This window comes from Lutjanus erythropterus, chromosome 15, assembly GCF_056507025.1.
Source record: "Lutjanus erythropterus isolate fLutEry1 chromosome 15, fLutEry1.hap2, whole genome shotgun sequence".
Classification (NCBI taxonomy): domain Eukaryota; kingdom Metazoa; phylum Chordata; class Actinopteri; order Lutjaniformes; family Lutjanidae; genus Lutjanus; species Lutjanus erythropterus.
In genome coordinates, this window is record NC_139331.1 from 18,756,371 (window position 1) to 18,776,057 (window position 19,687).

Consider the following 19,687-nt stretch of genomic DNA (forward strand, 5'->3'; position numbering starts at 1 on the left):
CTTGTTGGTTCGTCATCTTGGTTGTATTTGCTCAGCCTTACATTGTGCTTTTCTTTAATGTTATGGTTTTCCATGTACAAATATTGTTCAGGCTGTGTCTGCCTTTGATGATGTGAATAGAAAAGGCGAAATACTGCCTCCATGCGAAAAAAGGGTAAAGGTGGCAAGTATTGTAGTTATCAGCAAGTCATGAGAAACAACTGGAATTTCAACAGGCAGCACGTTGGACACCACTGTGAGAGCAGATGGGGCCTGATGGTGGTATTAAAACCATGTCGCGGGCTTATGACGTCCTCTTTTCCTGATGCCCGAGTGGAGGTTTTGGTACGTTTCTTTGCTACCGGCACAATCTACAAGATTAATCTAACATCTTGATTTATAAATTCATCACAACGAGCTGTTTACGAAGGATAATAACGCTCCTTTAATATCTGCTCTTTATTTCAGAACTTTAAGTCCAACATCCATCATTAATCAACTATGGCCGAGGAAGGGTGAGCATGACGCTTTTATTTGCCGTTATCCCTCAGTGTTAGCCGCGAGATCTAACAATGAAAACGGCGATATAAACACATGACTCTTTGTGATAAGTGGTGGTTCTGGTGTAATTACGTTATTCTGGGTATCGATTATCTCCAATGATTGGCGCTGTATTCGGGTAGCCTGCTATTTTAGATTAGCTAACTGGCTAGCTTAGCCGAGTTTCAGGCTTACTGAGTTAGGGATATTTGATATCTGCCTGTGTGGGGATGGTTAACATTTGTATGGAAGTTGAGCGTTCGTGAGCTTGGTCTCACTCTGCTAAATCTACTCAGAAACGTCATGAATGTGAACTCAATGTCTGTAATAACATTATAATGGTATGTCATATTCTTGAACGGTTCCCACTTTGAGCAGTAACCTTAACCTGAAAGCACAGTAGCTGAAAGAGTTAAAAGCATTGCAATTTAGTAGCTCAAATGTTTTGAAATGAAAAGCAAAATATATTAGTGGAACAATTCTTGCACCAGGTGTAGAAAAGCGATGCTTAAAACTAGGGATGCATGATGATGCTGATATTTTGACCAGTACTAATGAGCATTTTCCAGAGTTTATACAGGTGCTAGAAATCCTTCAAACACTTAAATTTTAGATTTTTTTTAAGGTTTGAAAGTGCTTGGATTTTGGATAAAGTGCTTGAAATTGCAATTGCATTGTTTTCATAATTGCTACTTGACTGAATTGCTTTTTAGATAAACAAGTTGAATATTGGCCTGGCCAGGTTAAATAGGATGATAAACAGGGCTTAACAATAATGAGTTAGTTGATTGTTAGTTGCTGAAGTGGTGAAAAAGAGTTCTGAAAATTGCCTAATTGGAGTGTTTTTTTAAATGGAAAATGGAGTTTTGATCCTCAGATATGGAGATGTATTTATTTAATAACAGAATGGCTTTGGGTTTTAAACTAATAAAACAAGATGCTTAAACACATCATCTTGGACTTTGAAAAACTGGGATGGATATTTTTCTCTTTTCTGGCATTTTATGTAAGAGCTCTCTGGTGCTTGAATGATGACTTTACAATCTTTTGTCGGATACCCCTTCACTCAACAATGAGTGAGACCCCCATTCTGACATGCTGGAAGCTCTACTGGAATCCACTAATTTGTCACCACTGTCTTGGTCAAATTTAACCCTTTCTTTCCTCCCTTTGTTTTTGACAGCGCTGCCGCTGGAGGTGTCATGGATGTCAACACCGCTCTCCCTGAAGTGCTCAAGACCGCACTCATCCACGATGGCCTTGCCCGTGGTATTCGTGAGGCTGCCAAGGCCCTTGACAAGTAAGTTGTTTTTTTTTTTTTTTGTTTTTTTTTTACCTCAACTTACTTTTCCTTTGATGGTGTATCACTGATGATATCTTGGCTCCCTCTACTGAATACGATGAGGAGATTGCCACTGTTACCCAATTTCTGTCTGAGATATGCTGTCAAACTTGGAAATGTGTAAATGCTGTATTCCCCCTTGCTTTGAGTTAATTCGGTGTTCTCTTGCAGGCGTCAGGCCCACCTCTGCGCCCTTGCAGCCAACTGCGACGAGCCCATGTATGTCAAGCTGGTGGAGGCCCTCTGTGCTGAGCATCAGATCAACTTGATCAAGGTAATGAACCGAATCACTATGGCCTGATTTTAGCATCTGGTCTGGCAGACACATGGGGAATATCTTATTGCCAAATGTATATGGAATATATTGTTTCAGATATGTTTTGTACTGATAAATGAGGTAAGGGTATTATGTTACGCACTGCTGTATCACTGATGATAATTTGGCTCCCTCTACTGAATATGATGAGGAGATTGCCACTGTTACCCAATTTCTGTCTGAGATACAGCTGTGAGTACACCCCCTTGTCAGTGTTTCATCTCATAACACGTCTAGTTTAAAAAACTGAGGGCCATCGATGCACATTAGTGATAAGTTAATAAGTAATTTTCCATGTTTACATACTTAAGAATGTTCTATAAACATTTTATTTTCAAAAGTTGCCAACATTCACACTGCATCCAGTGAAAAGTGAAATGTAGGTATGACAGAAATTAAGATGCTGTTTCTTTTTCAGGTTGATGACAATAAGAAGCTCGGCGAGTGGGTCGGTCTGTGCAAGATCGACCGTGAGGGCAAACCCCGCAAGGTAGTGGGCTGCAGCTGTGTCGTGGTCAAGGTAAGTGATGCTTGATGCAGGGTTACATGTGTGCCTGAAAATGTAGTCTACATTCAAGCCACAAGCTAAAGAAATTGACTTAATTCCCTTAAGTAATGGCAGGACAGAGGCGCTAAATACTCTTGGTCAGTCAGAACAGACTTGTAATAATGAGATCTGCCAATCAAGTGCAGGTGCTGTGCCTCGTGCCAAGCAGCTGTTGTTGATATCAATTGGCTAAATGACAGCCAGGGTACGAGCCCCTTCATCGATCTGTGGTGTCTGGGGTCCCTAAGAATGGCTACATGTAGCAACATATTGGTATATAACTGGAATGTCCTTAACTGTACTGTATGGCCAGTCTTTGTCAACATAACTGTTTTAGCTTCCTAAACATTAATGGGTCTGGTTGAATTTTGGGAAAATCTCCTAGATGTACAAGACAGCTACAATATTTCAAGTTTATGTTAATGGGAAGGGTATTAAAATTGTGTTATTTTAGGTTTTGATATCTCACTTTATGAAAGCGGTATACATTTGTAGTCACTACATACTGGCAGACAGTGTCAGTTTTAATCAAAATACTGAGAAATCTAACGGAAAGAGTTTAAAAAGATGAATTGGTGTCTATACAGCCAATTAGTCATAAGTGTTACTTAGCTTGGTGTCATTTAGAGCAAAGCCTGACAGATTATGTTGTTGAGGCTGATGGAGTATTAAAACAATCTGGTAAAGCCCATATTAACTGAAGAGACACATTGACCTGTGCCAACAAATACAGGGAAAAGCTTAAAAGGCTTTAGTGTTTTGTCCAGACCAAGGATCCACATACTAAGTTTTGTTGACAAACACTGAATTTTAACACTTGTTTACTAGAAATTCCACAGGACCCTTTTTAATTACTGTAAATTATGTCAGACTTGTCTGCGTTTTAGTGCTTTTCGGCTGTTGTACACTGACAGATGTGTTGAAGTGGTCAGGCTGCAGGGTTGTAATTTTGAGCTGTAGTCGCATCGCTGCCCAGCTCATCTCAAACTGCTTTTCTGTCTACAGGATTATGGCAAGGAGTCTCAAGCCAAGGATGTCATTGAGGAATACTTCAAAGGCAAGAAATGAGGTGTGAATAAAATGTGGAAATGAAGCTGTTGTCTCAAGTGTTTTCCTTTACTCACTTTTGAGTACTTAATTTAGCACCAGTGAATCCATAAAGATCAAACTAATTGGTGGGGACTAAAAAATTATGGTGTATTCTCATATGAATCTAAATTTCATTGTTTGTGAAATTTGAAACCTCTGGAAATTTGGCTTGAAATGGTAAAATGCATGATAACCGAAGTTGAGTTTCCCATTATGTATCCACAAAAGTCTGAGTGATGAAGGTTTATTACTGTTGGAAAACCTGGTTCACACAGCTAATTTTTCTAAATTCTCAAGACTGTAGTTATGGCAGATCACATTTTGATGGACGTCTCCTTCAGTAGTACCTACACAGAAGCATGTGTTGATGTGGCCAGTGTCAGCAGCTACATGTATTTTAAGCCACCCCTAAAGGACCACAAAAAAATCTGTTTCAATGTGTGCTACATTTAAAATATTCTCATAGACTTCTCACAGGTGCTAGAAATTCTTAGAACTTGAATTTTAATCTTTCAGGGTTTGGAAAAGTTCTTGGCCCTTGGATGAAGTGCTTGACACTGATTGAATTTGTAATAGCACTTTTAATAAACCACTCTGACTTGTTTGCTTTTAAGATGAAGAAAATAAGTCAGCCTAATTGCTTTTGCACATTGCACTTGCCACTCTGGGTGTGTGGTTACGTTAAGTGTGATCTGTCAGTCTGCTCTCTGGTGCAGCGACTGTGAAGCTGCAAAGAAATTTCCAATTAAGTTATTTTTCTATTTGTGTTACTGACTCAGCCGGTTCATAGGAAGCCAAGTCTACTTGGTGACACATTTTGAAACATGAAACTTGTATTTCTGTGGAAATCTATGATGAAATATAATTTTGGTTTATAGCACAACATCTGATTTAATGTGGTGAAATGAAAGAGGGCAGGGTTTGGGGTTTTTTTGCTCCTGTTCTGAGTGGGACAAATGTGCAGTTTATTTTTTTTTATAGTGGTTTTAAGAAACAAATGTAGAATTTTCATAGTAAATATCTGAGCAACATTACCAATTCAAAGTGTGCTGTATTTGGAATATTTTCACAAGGTTCGTACAGGTGCTGGAAATCTGGAAATTTAAATATTTTCATTGTTTGAAAAGTGCTTGGATTTCGGATAGTCTTAAAACTGGTTGACAGCCAGTATCAGTAACATGTGCATAACATAAATTATATTTTGAATTTGGATAAAAATAAATTTTAAATACTTATTAGATGCTTACTATTAGTGTATGTATATTTCATATACATACAATGCAATGTGTAATAGTTTCAATTAATCAGTTGCATTACAGTTTTTCCACATTTATGGTCCCGGCAGACACTGATCTCATTGAGGGTTTAAAGGTTATGAGAAGGATATATTGAACAAATTCCCTTTAATTGACTCTTTCTCAGTACTCCCAACATCATTTAATGTGCCTATAGGCAAGCTTTTTAGCTATGAAGGACTTGGAGGAACCGGCTCTCCAACTCGTTTTGAAAAACTTATGTTATCAAAGAGTAAATTCCCAAGAGCGGATTTAGTTTCAGTCTTTATAAATTTTGGTCCAGCCACAAGTTTTTATAATATATAGAACTAGAATTGTCCAAACCTGGGGTAGCAAGGCATCTTAGAGGTGTGGCAACTGCCACCCCTTTAGATTTACCCTTGCAAGCAACGGAGAACGTATGTTGGGTGAGTATGTGTTTCGATATGCCTGTGCGCTTTTATCCTTTGTATGTAGGCGTGTGCTTTGAGAAGCTTACTGGTTCATTTGTTACATGATGAAACGTGACGCACTATAGTCTATATGAACCTGTTTTGTTTTCATAGAAGCAGCTGTGTAATGTGCATCTGCTTGCTGTAGTTTTTGCTAATGCAGAAGTACTCTTAAGTTACTTTTCTCAGTAGGCAATGTAACAAATTACTTTTATGAGCAAGGTTTATAGCACCGCTTATTACTACGTACACATGACCCTAAATATACAATTGAAAGGCTTTTTTGGGATTCCAGTGCCTTTCTAATTTGCAGACTATATAGCTGTAAATAATCCTCAGTATAAACTCAGCAGCATTAGGGAAGACAAGATGCATAGGTCGTTTGGATAGGTTTTCTCCTTTATATCTACATACATAGACATTTCTGAATAAAGAAAAGACATTCAAACACATTAAGGCACAACACATCATGATGCACATCCTCAATTCCCCCACCCACCCCCCCAAAATTACAAAAATCCAGAGGGAAAAAAAAACAAAAGACCCCACAACTTCCTCTCCTTGACAAAAACATCCACCACTGCCCTTTTTTTTAAGTTTATTGTAAATAATTTACACAAGTTTCTGCCACAGACTGCATTGTTGTGTTGTGATTATACCAACAGGAAGAAAACACTTAAAAAAAGCAGCCGTTATCCCCGCACACATAATGCTGCCTGTACAGAGAAGCCCTCATTGTTTGAAGATTGTTTGTCCCACGTGACCCACAACAGGCCTGATGCTAGCCCGGGTGCTCCAGAACAAAACGACCATGAAGGAGTTGCCCAAAGAAACGTCCTCCCAAGCCAAGGGAGGTCTTCAGCCTTTAAAGGCTTTCAGTCTGCTACAGCTGCAAGGTCAGTAGACAGGGTTTTCACAGCGGTCCGTTCCCAGCTTCAGGGGCACTGGGGAGGCTGAGCTGGGTTGTTGAGTCATCTCTTAAACCACACTGTTCTTTTACTGCCTTTCACCTCTCCGTTTGCTTCTTAAGACCGTTCAGAGTTTGTAAATCCAGACGTTCAAAAAACAAGACAAAAAATAAAATCACAAAAACAGTTGCAGTGTATTGTTTGTTCTTAAATAGTTATACAAAAGAAGGGGGCTGCCTGGCTGACCATGTCCATGGTAACATTGCATGAGTCCATATTGCTTATAATAGTTACAGGTACTCAAACTCCAGTGCTTGGTGTAGTGCCAGCAGGTCAGAGTGACTGGATATCCTCCAGAAAGGCATGTTGTGCTGCGGAGTGAACACACACACATCGTTAAAACCTGCAATAGCCGCATACCACCACCTAAAATCATGCAAGCTACACTACAGTAGCTTGTAGCTGCTTGCTTTGAAAAAGCACTGCAAACAAAATCCATGCACTCCTAAGACTTAAAGGAAGAGCCTCACATTTTGGGAAATGTGCTCATCCATGTCCATGCTGAGAATTAAAGGGACAGTTCACCACCCCTGAAAAATACATTTTTTTTCCTCTCATTTGTAGTTCTGTTTATACATTTAGATTGTTTTGGTGTGACTTGCTGAGTTTTGGCGATATCAGCCATATAGATGTCTTCATTCTGTTGAGTGGAACTGGATGGCACTTGGCTTGTGTGGCTCAAAAGTGTCAGAAGAAAAGGAAAAACTCATCAGCAATGCCATAACCTGATTACTCAAACAACCCATAGATCTTGCTGTGTGCATTTTCACAAAGGAACTTTTTTTTTCTACCTAACTATACCCACCAAACATATCACCACACAGAAGGAAGCATGCATCTGCTCATGAATTAACATCTGCTTTTAACTTTAGCACTCAGGCTGTAGTCATACATGAAACTGCTCACAACAGGGGCTATGGATTATCTTGCCTCAACTGGCCATAGTTTCTGGAAAGAAACATTGCTGTTGAGTTTTTCAAATATTGTTTGTTTTTGTGCTTTTGGCTACACAGGCCAAGTTCCATCTAGTTATATTATTATAACTATTATATTCAAGAGAAGGCAGACATCTCTTTGGCCAATATCTCAAAAACCCAGTAGCTTACACCACAACTATTTATATGCATAAACAGCACTACAAGCCTGTAACATGTATTTTTGATTTGGGTGAACTGTCTCTTTAATATAGTTGAGAAGATTAATATCACACTCATATCTACCCGTTTAGTAAGGCTACAGCTATCGGCTATTAGCTTAGCTTTTCATAAAGACTGGAAATGAGAAAACATGTAGCCTGGCTCTGTCCAAAGGTAAAAAAAAGACACCTCAAAAGCTCACAGAATAACATCTTGTTTGTTTAATCCTTACAAATGCATAAAATTATCATTTGTGGCTTTACAAGGGATGACAAGACTTTATGCTCAGCTAAGCTAATGAACTGTGGAACTGTTTTCACCCCATAAACTATCCAGTTGATTTTACACTTATGATTTGGTTTGAATTAAACAAGATTGGCCTAAAATGTGTTTATTAGTGAGCTTTAAAGACAGTGGCTGGCTAATTCTTTCCATCTGCTTCCAGTCTTTATGCTAAGCTAAGCTAACAGGCTGCTGTGGCCATATGTTGAAGGGACACATAAGAGAGTGGTAGCAATCCTCACATCTAACTCTCAGCAAGAAAGTGAATATGCATAATTCCCATAATGTCAAAGTATTCCTTTAACAATCCCAGCACCCAGCATTAAAAATGAAACCCAAAGCTGGAGAAGAGATGGGATTCACAGCATATTCACATGTAAGAAAATATGTCTTCTCGCTATGCATTCGATTATATCACTGCTTGTCATCTTGTTTGTTGTGATATAACTCTACTTTTTTACTTTGTCACATAAACTATAGCATCAGTGTAAAACAAGACTCCACACACCATTGTATAAACCCCAGCACCACTGCTCTAAATAAAAGAAATTGTTTAAAGCTTAATCACTGTGTACATTTGGGCAGCCATTCACTTTCATTGTCAAATGTGATGCAAATCACATTGAGTTTAGAAATACATGATCAAAAGCAATAAGTTTAATTGTAATAATTCAGCTGCAGGTGCCTGACAAATTTGGCATGTACAGATTATTACTTTCAAAAGTAGGTGCAAAATGTACAACATTAGCCAAGCCTCAAACTCAGTGTTTCATTCTGACAGTTGCAATCAAAAGTCTCCCGTCCCTCCATTAAAAAAAGGAGAAAACAAAGGCAACAGCAAGTAGAACAGAAAAATGACCAACACAAAACCTCTACAGCAAAGAAAGGCAGGCTTTGTCCAACCAGAGCTCACACTGCGAGGAGTAGGCGGGGTCGCGGTGAGGTTGCGGGTCCATTTACCTTTTTGGCCGCCTGCTCCTCTTCCACACCGTCCCCAATTACAACATACACTACTTTCCTGCCAAACCTTTGCATTATGCGTTCAAAGCAACTCTCTTTTCCTGCAAAAAAACAAATGAACAAGGGGGAGGAAGGAAGGAGGGTCACAAGGTCAGAGGGGTCAGAGTTCAGAGGTCGTCGTGTTTACCTGGCTGGCTGCATGCTCTTCATCCTTCCCATCGCCAATCACAACATATGTAATGTTAGTGCCAAAGCGGGAGACTATACGCTCAAAACAGCTCTCTTTGCCTGGAGACAAACAAACGGGCTTTCACAGGTTTTTCATTTGTTTAGATGAAAAGAAAACACATGAAGGGTGAAGTAAGGGATAGGACACACACACACACACACACACACACACACACACACACACACACACACACACACACACATATATACACACACACACACACACACACACACACACACACACACACACACACACACACACATTATCCCATTACAGATCACTCACTCTTATTAATCCTGACACCCACCTGGTGCATCCTGAGAAGTACTTTAATTCAAATAAACATAATCAATCTGGTTGCCATGACAACCCAAAGAACAGACATGCTCGAGAGTGATGTCGGAAGTCACACCCCCATTTTGACCTTTTACCCTTTTTCCTGTACAGCATACACAAAGCTAATTGCAGGCAGAGTAACTCCACATGCAGAGTAATGAGTCCAGAAGTCTATGGGATGTGGCGTCTGACCCGAAACACTTATGAAGTCCGCTTGTGTCTTAAAACCGCAGACGGTTGTCATGGTTACCACATTGCTACGTCCATTTGAATCAAGGCAACGTGGGGTTGAACTGGGTGTAACATAAGCTCACAGATACGCACACACACACACACACACTTGGCTTTGACTTTTCTTTCCTGAATGTTTTGGCTCTCCACCCTCCCGCAAAATCTGAGTTGTTTTGTTTTCCTTTGCATAGATTGATGTACGGTTGAATACGATTTAGTGTTGGCCACAGTTGTGGTGCGTTGGCGTAGCCATCTGAGGTTCAGGCTAATAGAGTCCATTCAGTGTGTGGGCGTCCGGCCTGGAGGATCCCACGAGTGTCAGAGTTGCTCAAGGAAAGATCAGTATCATGTAAGGTGAGGACAGATATAATGTTCAGATTCAGTGTGAACTGGAGAATAAGAGTCTTTTCGCCCATGAAAGTCCAAACCAAGGTTTGCATTTTTGTCACACTGTATTCATTTGATCCGGTTAGCAGTTATGTGAGCGCACTAAAGCACTACACATGACGTATGTATGTCATCACCACCTACATAAACTGTGTCTCCCTGTACTGGTTTGTGGCATTCCTCTCCTGTCCTCTTGCATCCTCTTTCTCTCTCATCCACTCAAAAAACATTCTGCGTTCATGTGGTGTCGGAAATAATAGGAAATTAGTTCAAGATGCGGAGATTGAGATTGATTGGAAACTTTTTACTGATTGATGTATTGCATATCAATATTTTGCTTACATGTATTTTGTAATATGATATTAGGTTGTAACCACTTGTTGCTGTCCACTCAAGGTCAGAGTTTTCTACCTTAGATAAGGTAGAAAAGTTATTTATTAGCATTAACCCTGATAACAAGTCAGGCAAAGAAATATTTTAGTGATTTTAGGGAATGTGCTGGTGCAGCAACAAGCCTAAGACAAAATCGCTTTGTAATGTGAAGCTTTGAACTGTTTCTGATACTTGGATAGCAACATGAATCTTCACTGAGAGCCAACAAATCACTCAGACGCTTCAACACAAACAACCCAACCCCACTCTTTGTAGTGTCCATGTTTCCATATTAAAACTCAAAAGCTCATGAACACACTGAAGTCAGAAGAACGACCTCCCAGCTGGGGTAATGGGACCATATGAGAAGCCAGTGAATGCAGCAATCATTGAAAAGTGACTTTTTTTTTTTCAAACTGACTCTTTGTCAAGTCATCAGACCAAATGTTAATTAAATATTTGGTTTCCTTCTCTCCCCCTCCCCCTTTTCAGGTTCTGATGATAGCCTGCCAGAACTTCCTGTAACTGGTCTGAAAGCCTGAACCATCCAAGGAAATGTGTCACATGGCAAGAGACACAAAAAACACCTGGGATCTGATTTGCAAAAATTGCATTCCACCAACACAGGTATATCTAAAAATACTTGATTATTCCTACCACTTCATAGCTTCTTGCTCAAAGTCAAAGTATCTGTCTATGGTCAACTCTTAACCAGTGTGATCTATTTCCCTTAGCAATTTAATGTTTTCAGCAGCTACGTTCCAACATGTATAATGTGTTCAGAAGACAAACTCCCTTTTTCATTTAAACAAGTTTAAAACGCACACACATACATACACACACACACATACACACATTCCCAACCAACCGTTCAGTAAACCTGAGCCCAACTAAAGCAGTAAGTTAAAAATCATAACAGGATATCAGGAACATATGGAGTAGATAAAGAAACATCAAAACAACGGACAACCAACAAAATACATGCAGCCTTTTCAACACTATAAGCCAAATATATAGGCAATTACTATACAATCACTTCCATTCCACATTGTATTATTTCTAATATTAAGATTATTGTTGTTTAGAATTAATGTAATGTGTGTGTGAGTGTTTGTGTCTTACCTATTTTTGTTGCACTGTAAATGTTCTCGATGGGGAACACAGAACCCAGACTATACAAGAGAACTTTAGCCAGCGCTGGTATGAGCTGCGTCGTGGTCACCAACACGTTTACACAGTTACTCCTGTGGGACACAGACAGAGAACAGACCTTATCATGTAAAGGCGTGAGAGAGGATGGATGAATATGGATTAGTTCACGCGCTCTAATTTGACCTCGATAATTAATCGAGAAGAGGGACGATCAGAGAATAAATATGTCAAGGAGCGGCACCTGGAGCTGATGATGGACAGGGACTTGAGTGCGTGTGTGAGCCAGGAGTCAGTCAGAGCCTCCACCTCTGCTCTGAGCTGCAGCCAGGCGTCTCTTTTAGCAGGACCCAGCAGACCTGAAACAAGGCCGACTTTAGGAAAGGCTCACACGTAGGTAAAAAGTAGGAAAGGTATAGACAAAATGTGGTCTACAAGGGTTGGACCCATATGTAGTCGTTCCTAAGTGGGCGTTTAATGAAGTGTTATAATTTTGATAAAACCACATTTACAGGGGCCTCAGTAGGAAGTTTGAATGACCTACAGTCTAAAACCTGTTTTAGACTAGGATCCATCTGAGCAGAAATAAATATCAGGAGGAAACTAAATATATTTTTCATTTTGTAATGAAAACGGTCAAATTAAAATGATTCAAATCTGCAAAATTTATTCAATTCATCAAAAAGATGTAATCAGCAGTACAGATTGGCTGTATACTTTATTACACTTCTGTGCTGTGAACACTGATGGATGAGAGCAGCCAAAATACGTCACACCCCTGTCCTGCAGCCAGTCAGTGTGTGTGTGTGACTGTGGCAAACACTTCATCACAAGTTAGTTTATGATGTAACTGAGTAAACGATGTGTGCTGAATGTGCCTGTAGATCAAAGTGAATCAGAAAAGAGTCTAAGCGAATGAGGAACTCAAGTTTTTACCGTCAAAAAATATGAATCTACCAGAAAACGCCTGCTTTTAGAATGGAGTTTGGTAGAAAAGTCTGCAAAACAACAAAATAGTGTCTTGATATACAAAGTGACAGATGTCTAAAATACATTACCTGAAGATTCAGTAAAGTAGTTGTTTATAACAGGTTCATCCACTTTGATGTAGGCAGACAGAAAGGACCCCTTTTTCTTTCATTTTTTTAAATGTAATTTTGTTTCAAAGACATATTATAATTGCTCACTTGGCTGGCTAGAGGATCTGGGCTCCTACTGGCTAAACAGCCGTACAATTTTCTTATTTTGTGAGTTTAAACTGGCAAAAACCTTGGAATTTGTATTGACCTCCAGTCAAACTAGAGTGGTTGTTTTCACCCAAAAAGGCAGGAGCATGATGTAGCAGCAAAGTACCAGGATGAGCTGCTATTGTCCATATGTATTTAATATTTGTGTTTAGAATGTGGACTCCAATTCCAGGTTTTATCATTTTTCTGTCTTTCAAAAATTGCATCTTTAATGTCTTTAGAAAAGTTTTCTTAAAACTAAGTTTTCACTATTATTTTATTATAATAATATAATATTTTATTAACTATTGTACCCTGAATTTGGACACATTGACATAGAAAAGTTTAAGGAAATAATTAACAAAACATGTAGCCCCTGTAATTCATCTAATTTCAGCCTCATGCAGTTCTGGTTCAGCTGAATAAAAACGCTCTTTCTCTGTCACCCTCTCAGCTGACCCTGGTGTCCAGCAAACTCCCGTCAGATTGGCTTACCCCCCACATTGTTTTTGTATGTGCTATACAACTCTTTGACTCGTCGGTAGCGGAAGGCCAGTTTCCTCATCCAGTCGACCCCGCCGCGGACACCCGTAGCCAGGCACAGGTTGGCGCTGGTTGCAGCTGCATGGAAGCCATCAGTTGCAAAACTGTAAGTACTGTCAATAATAATGATATGTTTTATTTGAAAAATCTGCTCTGGTAGAACAAAAAGATCAAATGGTTATTTTTATTATTCAATACTGTCAATGTGCAATTACTAACTTTAAAATAGAAGGAAAAAATATACACATTTTAATGATTTTGATAAACTGATATATTGTCCTAAAAAAAACTTTAAAGGGACAATATACACTAAAATCAAAGATACATATTTTTCCTCTGGCCTGTAGAGCTGTTTATCCAGAGTTTTGGAGATAATGCCCATACAGATGTCTGCATTCTCTTGAATATAACTAGATGGCATTTGACTAATGGTGTCAAAGCAACAAAAAATACAGCTGAAAAACTCAACAGCAATGTGTTGTGGCTCGTTAGTAGATGCATGCTTCCTTCTGTGCCGTAATATGGAAAGAAAATAGTTCCTACGTGAAACAGCACAAAACGAGGTCTGTGGATTATTTTAAGTAACCAGGTCATGATTTCAGAAACGAGACATTGAAATGTACTTGGTGCTTTGAACATCACAAACTAAGTGCCATCTAGTTCCATTTTATTTGAGAGAAGGCAGACATCTCCACAGCTGACATCTGCAAAACTCTGAAACTCTCATCAAAACAATCTAGATGAATGAACAGAGGAAAAAATATGTATTTTGGGGTGAACTGTCCCTTTAAGAGCCAAATAACAGAAAACAAATAGTGTAAGTTATGTTTAATTAACAAATGCAAAACAACCAATTACACAAAAATGTTTAGATTTTTACTTATAATTAAAGAAAAAATGAGAATAGTTAAAATCTCACCTTAAGTCCTGGCCATTGTCATCTGATGACACATCATCAATATGTACCTGATCACACTCCTGTACACACAAACACACACAAATAAGATAAGATGCATAGTCCCTTAAACTGTAATGAGAGTTTAAAAAAAAGTCACACAGAAATATATTCTGGTTAGGAAGATATACATGTACTAATCGATTTACCAAAAATAACAAATAAATATATGAGACCTTTTTCACAGCAGCCATATTGACATGAAAGAGAAGGGTTAACACAGGTGTTACCAGTAAAACGAAGGCCCTGTTCCATTCATGTTACACCACTAGAGGGCAGTAGCATTATTTAACTGAATGGCAGCCTGACTTCAAGAAACTCTCAAGCGCCTACTGCTGACCTTAGTGAAAATTTTGAATAATCTGCCAGAAAAACACCAAACTTTTAAACATTCATTTGAAAATTTCAAACGTGCGTGTGTCGGTCAGTGTTCCCCTCCACCACATCACCACCAAAGGACTTTATTGCAACTTTGCACACACAGAATTTTGCACAGGCTTTTACACTGTTTTTAGCTTTCACCTTGTCTTCCTCAGTCATTTTATTTTTTATCCATTTTTAAGTTAGTGATCTTGGTTTCTAGTACATTTTAAATAGAATGATTCATGACAACAGGTTTGATATTGTCTCACCTCTAGGTCATTAAAGAATAAGTGTGTGTCAGCCAGGTTGAAGATCATCTCCTCCATCCTCAGACCCAGCGTTACCGCCATCGGAGGGTCCTAATGAAAGAGAAAGGTAACGCCATCGTTATCATGGTAAGATTTAATTTTGACAGATTATTGCCTCAGTCTGAGAGACATTACTTATTCTTGCCCCCAACGCTCAAAATTAAGGATGTCCCGTAGTCCTGGGGACAATAAAAACACAGACATTAACAGTCCTACAGTGAATGTTAATTATTGATCATACACGATCAGTCACTCATGTAGGTGTATTGTTTTCATGTGTGCCTGAGAACCTGCATAAACTTTTGTCTACAACTCAGAAAAATCACATGCGCTTAGTGAGCTTTGAAGTGAAGGCTCTGATGTTGGGCCTTGAGAGGCCAGGAAAAATCACTAATAAAACATTTTGAAGTTTAATTTGGAGTTTAAATTACCATTAAATATTTATATTATTTATATTTATATATTGATTTATATATTAATTTTTAAAAGTAATTACAGCTAATTAAACAAAGCAAATCATGTTATACTTCATTTCAGGTTTTACACACCTCCTACTTCTTTCCTAAATTCACACCCCATGCCCCCCACCCCCACTTATAGAGTTGGTACGCTCCACTCATCACAGCAGATGCTGACAGACAGGTTGCACTTGTTCTGTCCCATCAACATTCCTCATGCTTGGTGGGGGTGTTTGTGGGGGGGTGAGAGGAAGAGTGTGTGTATTGCAGAGAGTAGGGAGACGCTGTGTGGTGTGTATTTGGTATGTGAATGGTTTGTGTGTGTGTGTGTGTGTGTGTGTGTGTGTGAGTGAGTGAGTGAGTGAGTGAGTGTTTGGGAGAACACAGCCTGCCCTGCCAGCCCGGGGCTCAGCTGCAAAAACCATCATCTGTGATAGGTCAGCAAGGGACGACAGCTTGCCGCGCGATTCGCTGACACCGTCAGACGACCAGAATAGAAAGAAACTAACAGGAAGGAGAGTGAAAGTGAGTGAGCGAGAGATGGACGGCATTCCCAAGCACAAAAAAAAAAAACAAAAAAAAAACAACAGAGTGAGAGCTCCATAAAGTCCAAAGATGTGAAGTGTGCAAAGCTCTCCAAAACATAACAGCTGCTAATAGTGATAGCGGGAATTCTGACTGTATTTCTTCTCCTGTCAATCACAGAGACGAGAGGCACTCGAGTTTGTCTCTCAGGTAATGATTATGTTGGCTGCCAGCCAAAGCACAGTTACGGACATCAGCGTGTGTTGAAACGCTCACATCTGAAATGTGTAAATTCCCTTTGAGCAGTTGAATTTGGCTGTGCTTTGGGCTCCAGAAAGGCTGAGGTGGCTCTTTCTCGTAATATTTTGCCAGACAAGTTCAATCAATCACGGGGAACTGCAAATATTACTTTGGCCTGGCAAGAGTAGCCTGAAACAGTTCCACTCTCCACCTCTGCTGTTATCATTTGAAGTGCTGGAAACTGAACACTTCATGAGCATTATCCCTGGTTATAATAACTCCTGTACTGAGAAATGAGCAGTGTGCATCTGTGGGGAAAAGATGTGCGTATTCATTAGAAAGTGAAGCATCATTTAGAGCAGATATATCATCTAAGCCCATTTAAGAGGGGTACTTGGATCTTATGGTTGCTATGTCAACAGTGTAAACACTATTTTGGGTGAGGTGTGAACAGACACAGCTGCCACTATGTCTCTTGAGGGCATCAGCAGCAAATGAGGTGAAAGAAATGCTCTTATAAGTATTACAATGCATATATTCTGATCTTTTTTCATGCTAATGCTTTGTCAGGATCTAATCGACTGAAGATGACAACTTGATTTTCGCTTTATGCAGCACTTTATTGGTATTGAGTGTTTCTCTACTATAAAAACAATGCAAATCAAGCTGAATTAACCACAGGGCTGACTGAAGATGGCAACCTAATTTTCGTTTTATCATAAAATAAATATCATATATTATCAGAGAGTACATGAGACCTAATTAGGGGTGGGAATCTTTGGGAATCTCATAATTCGATTCGGCTCTAATTCTTTGGTGTCCAATTGGATTCAGAATTGATTGTTGATTGAAGGAAATGGAAATGGTGGCACAATTTTCACTCTCTTGCTCTCACATACTCAAGCACAAATGCAAATTAATGATGCAAAACAATGCATTTTCAAGATAGCGTGCTCCCTCTCATTGTGCCTCACATTAGTTTGGTCGACTAACTACCTATAGCCTCAGGTCTCTTTTTTACTGTCAAAATATTTAATATATAAATGATATAGATATAAAAAACGACTAGCAACAAACCTTGCGAGTTATTCAGACCACTAGGGGGGAAATCCTATTATTATTTTGTAATTTATTCTTGTGAATGTTGTAATCTCAGTCAGCACTCCTCTGGCAGCAGCACAGCGTCTCTTCGTCTCTCCTCACACTGTGCACCTCAGGCAGGAGACTGACAGCTTTTACTATGCTTACTGTAACTCTGAAACTTTGTGACAACATGGCAACAGGCCGTTGCTGTAGTTTCATCCGGGACATGTTTACTGTAACCCACCAACCGTGGCATGAAGTATCTGCCCTTGAGTATACTGTGTGCCAAACCATTTACTGGCGTCCTTATTCCACTGAAATACAATATGAAACATAACTGCTGATCACTGCTTCACTCCGTTAAGGTTAGTCTCTGGCTGATGGCGTAGAAAGTATTCCCAATATAGCTCACTTTTGTCTTGCAAAAGTAATTAATTAGATATTAAATCAAAACATTCTTCAAACTATTTGTGAAGGTGATTTATAAGCTATGATTAGATAACCTTGTGTGTGCTGCAGACTGTCCTCACAGTTGAGTTCTGCCTTATTTGCTCTGTTAACATCACATTATTAACTAAGATTTAGATTTGAATTGATGCAAAATTGTCCACATCTGCATCACACTGCATTGAAGAATTGATTGTTCTCCCCACACCTTTCAAGTCACGACCCACCAGAAAAATCAGGTTCACTTCTTTGTGGCTCTTATTCCATGTTGTTTATCACAATTCATTTAATTTTATTCTAGCATTTATCCCACAGAAATAATCTTGCAACTCTATTAGGGGTCCCAACCATCAGGTTGAGGACCACTGTAGAGTACTGCTGGAGTCTTAAAACCAGAAATAAGTTAGCATATTAGCACTTATGGTTCCCTTGTCTCAAAGTTAATTTTTTTTTAATGGGTTTTTCTGTCACATTTGTTCTATTAAAAAAAAACACATCAGTAAATACTCCATTCATTAGTTTTTAAGCTTTTACACATCTTGTCAGACACATTAAATGTCACAACTGTGGTGTAGTTTGTTTATAACCTGTTAGCTTTTTACTTCTGACGCCTGCATTTACGCTTCAAAAATCATAAAAGTAGTGTTCCGTTATGAGGATTATCTTACTGAACTAAAAATATCATAAAATTTTCTTTAACACAGAGCTCGTTTTATTCACTAATCCAAAATCTGATGGAAAAATCCCATTGGCTTTTTGTTGAGGGCATTAGCACAATGCTAACCTCCAGGCTGGCCTACAAAGGTCATCCTCTGCAGCACTTTGACTCACTGACAATGTCTCATTCATTACATGATTAAAAGTCAGGAGAAATGCGCAACTTTTTCCTCTCAAACTTGGACATAAATAGTATCCATTATCTTTAGGTATTCAGTGTTTCTCTGCTAAAAAAAACAATGCAAACCGAGTTGAATTAACCACAAGGCTGCATGTGTTCTCTTCTTCATAGATCCACACAAACACACACACACACACAGCAATTTACAGCTCACCGGGGTCTTTCTTATACCAATTAAATCCCAATTGCCAAACATTAAATTCCACGACTGCAGAGCAACTAGGAAGTACATCAGTGCCCACAAAGCCTATCTGTAAAACGCCTGGGCTCCTATGGGCTGGCTCCAAATGCTGTGTGTGCGCTATGCCAGCTTTTGTTTGACTGCCAAACAAGAATATCAGAATGGACTCTGCAGGCTGCAGAGTGGGATGCAAAGCCCGTACGGGCGGGCTGGTGGCTGCCCCGGTGCCCACAGGAAACGACATCACCCAATAAAAATCTGTAGCCTTGGCCACATATGATGATCCCGGATCCAAGCCAAGAACTATTAAAATAAAGGGAACTATAAACAGTGTAGCTGTTATGTGAGAAGGCGAGACCACCAAATAAGTTCACAACGAAGCTTTGAATAAACATCAGTCCACTAAGAAATAAGCATGTTAAATTATGATTAAACTACAATTATTCATGGTTTTTAAATGTATTCTTAATATGTAGTACATTTAGAGACTCAGTCATGTTTTGTGTATTTGGTCATCATCATAAATTGACCATAACATTCCCGAAGTACTTGATGTAATGTTTATACTGCGGGTTTATAATGAATAACATTCTCATTGTGAGTTTTATATTTAATATTTGATTTTTTCTATAAAGACTACATAAAGGCAAAAATTTAGAGCTCAAACCAGTCCTCTAGACTTAGAGTGTGGGTTTGGTTTCAGATGCGGGAGGTGAAGCAATTGAGTCTTGCCCCTTCATAATAATAGAATAAAAGAAAAATCTATCCTCTTCTAAGTACTTATTAATTAATTATCCCTACCTAAAATCACATTTAGTTTCATTGGTAGATAATCTTGCATTTGCACTTTAACTAAACAAAACTTTATTCC

General features: G+C 39.0%; 2 protein-coding genes and 3 non-coding genes across 9 annotated transcripts in view; 4 read left to right on the forward strand and 1 right to left on the reverse strand.

Moving 5' to 3' along the window:
• The first annotated feature begins 212 nt into the window (after positions 1–212).
• rps12 (ribosomal protein S12) lies at positions 213–3,817 on the forward strand. Its single transcript, XM_084737959.1, has 6 exons — positions 213–324; positions 448–494; positions 1,703–1,819; positions 2,033–2,135; positions 2,596–2,697; positions 3,730–3,817. Exons 2-6 carry the CDS (start codon positions 481–483, stop codon positions 3,790–3,792), a joined length of 399 nt encoding a protein of 132 aa, XP_084594085.1. The 5' UTR covers positions 213–324; positions 448–480; the 3' UTR covers positions 3,793–3,817.
• LOC146314307 (small nucleolar RNA SNORD101) lies at positions 1,542–1,618 on the forward strand. The gene has a single exon (XR_014771995.1). It is a non-coding gene; the product is annotated as a small nucleolar RNA SNORD101 (small nucleolar RNA).
• On the forward strand, positions 1,880–1,962 carry LOC146314308 (small nucleolar RNA SNORD100). The gene has a single exon (XR_014771999.1). It is a non-coding gene; the product is annotated as a small nucleolar RNA SNORD100 (small nucleolar RNA).
• On the forward strand, positions 2,284–2,366 carry LOC146314309 (small nucleolar RNA SNORD100). The gene has a single exon (XR_014771998.1). It is a non-coding gene; the product is annotated as a small nucleolar RNA SNORD100 (small nucleolar RNA).
• Positions 3,818–5,917: 2,100 nt separating the features above from the next.
• Positions 5,918–19,687, reverse strand: part of eya4 (EYA transcriptional coactivator and phosphatase 4) — a 66,290-nt gene continuing 52,520 nt past the window's right edge. For 4 of the 5 annotated variants that reach the window (XM_084736878.1, XM_084736876.1, XM_084736881.1 and 1 more), the window contains 7 exons: positions 14,946–15,035; positions 14,278–14,336; positions 13,311–13,471; positions 11,834–11,948; positions 11,563–11,684; positions 8,886–8,986; positions 5,918–6,818 (listed from right to left, as the gene is read on the reverse strand). In XM_084736878.1, the coding sequence (XP_084593004.1) occupies positions 6,738–6,818; positions 8,886–8,986; positions 11,563–11,684; positions 11,834–11,948; positions 13,311–13,471; positions 14,278–14,336; positions 14,946–15,035 (729 nt within the window). In that variant the 3' untranslated portion in view covers positions 5,918–6,737. Of the gene's footprint in view, positions 6,819–8,885; positions 8,987–9,072; positions 9,174–11,562; positions 11,685–11,833; positions 11,949–13,310; positions 13,472–14,277; positions 14,337–14,945; positions 15,036–19,687 lie in introns of all 5 variants that reach the window. The other variant, XM_084736877.1, reaches the window with a different exon arrangement.

Coding starts and splice junctions, on each gene's coding strand:
- rps12 (XM_084737959.1), top strand. Junction 1,820..2,032: donor GCTGCCAAGGCCCTTGACAA/GTAAGTTGTTTT, acceptor GTTCTCTTGCAG/GCGTCAGGCCCACCTCTGCG. Junction 2,698..3,729: donor GCAGCTGTGTCGTGGTCAAG/GTAAGTGATGCT, acceptor TTCTGTCTACAG/GATTATGGCAAGGAGTCTCA.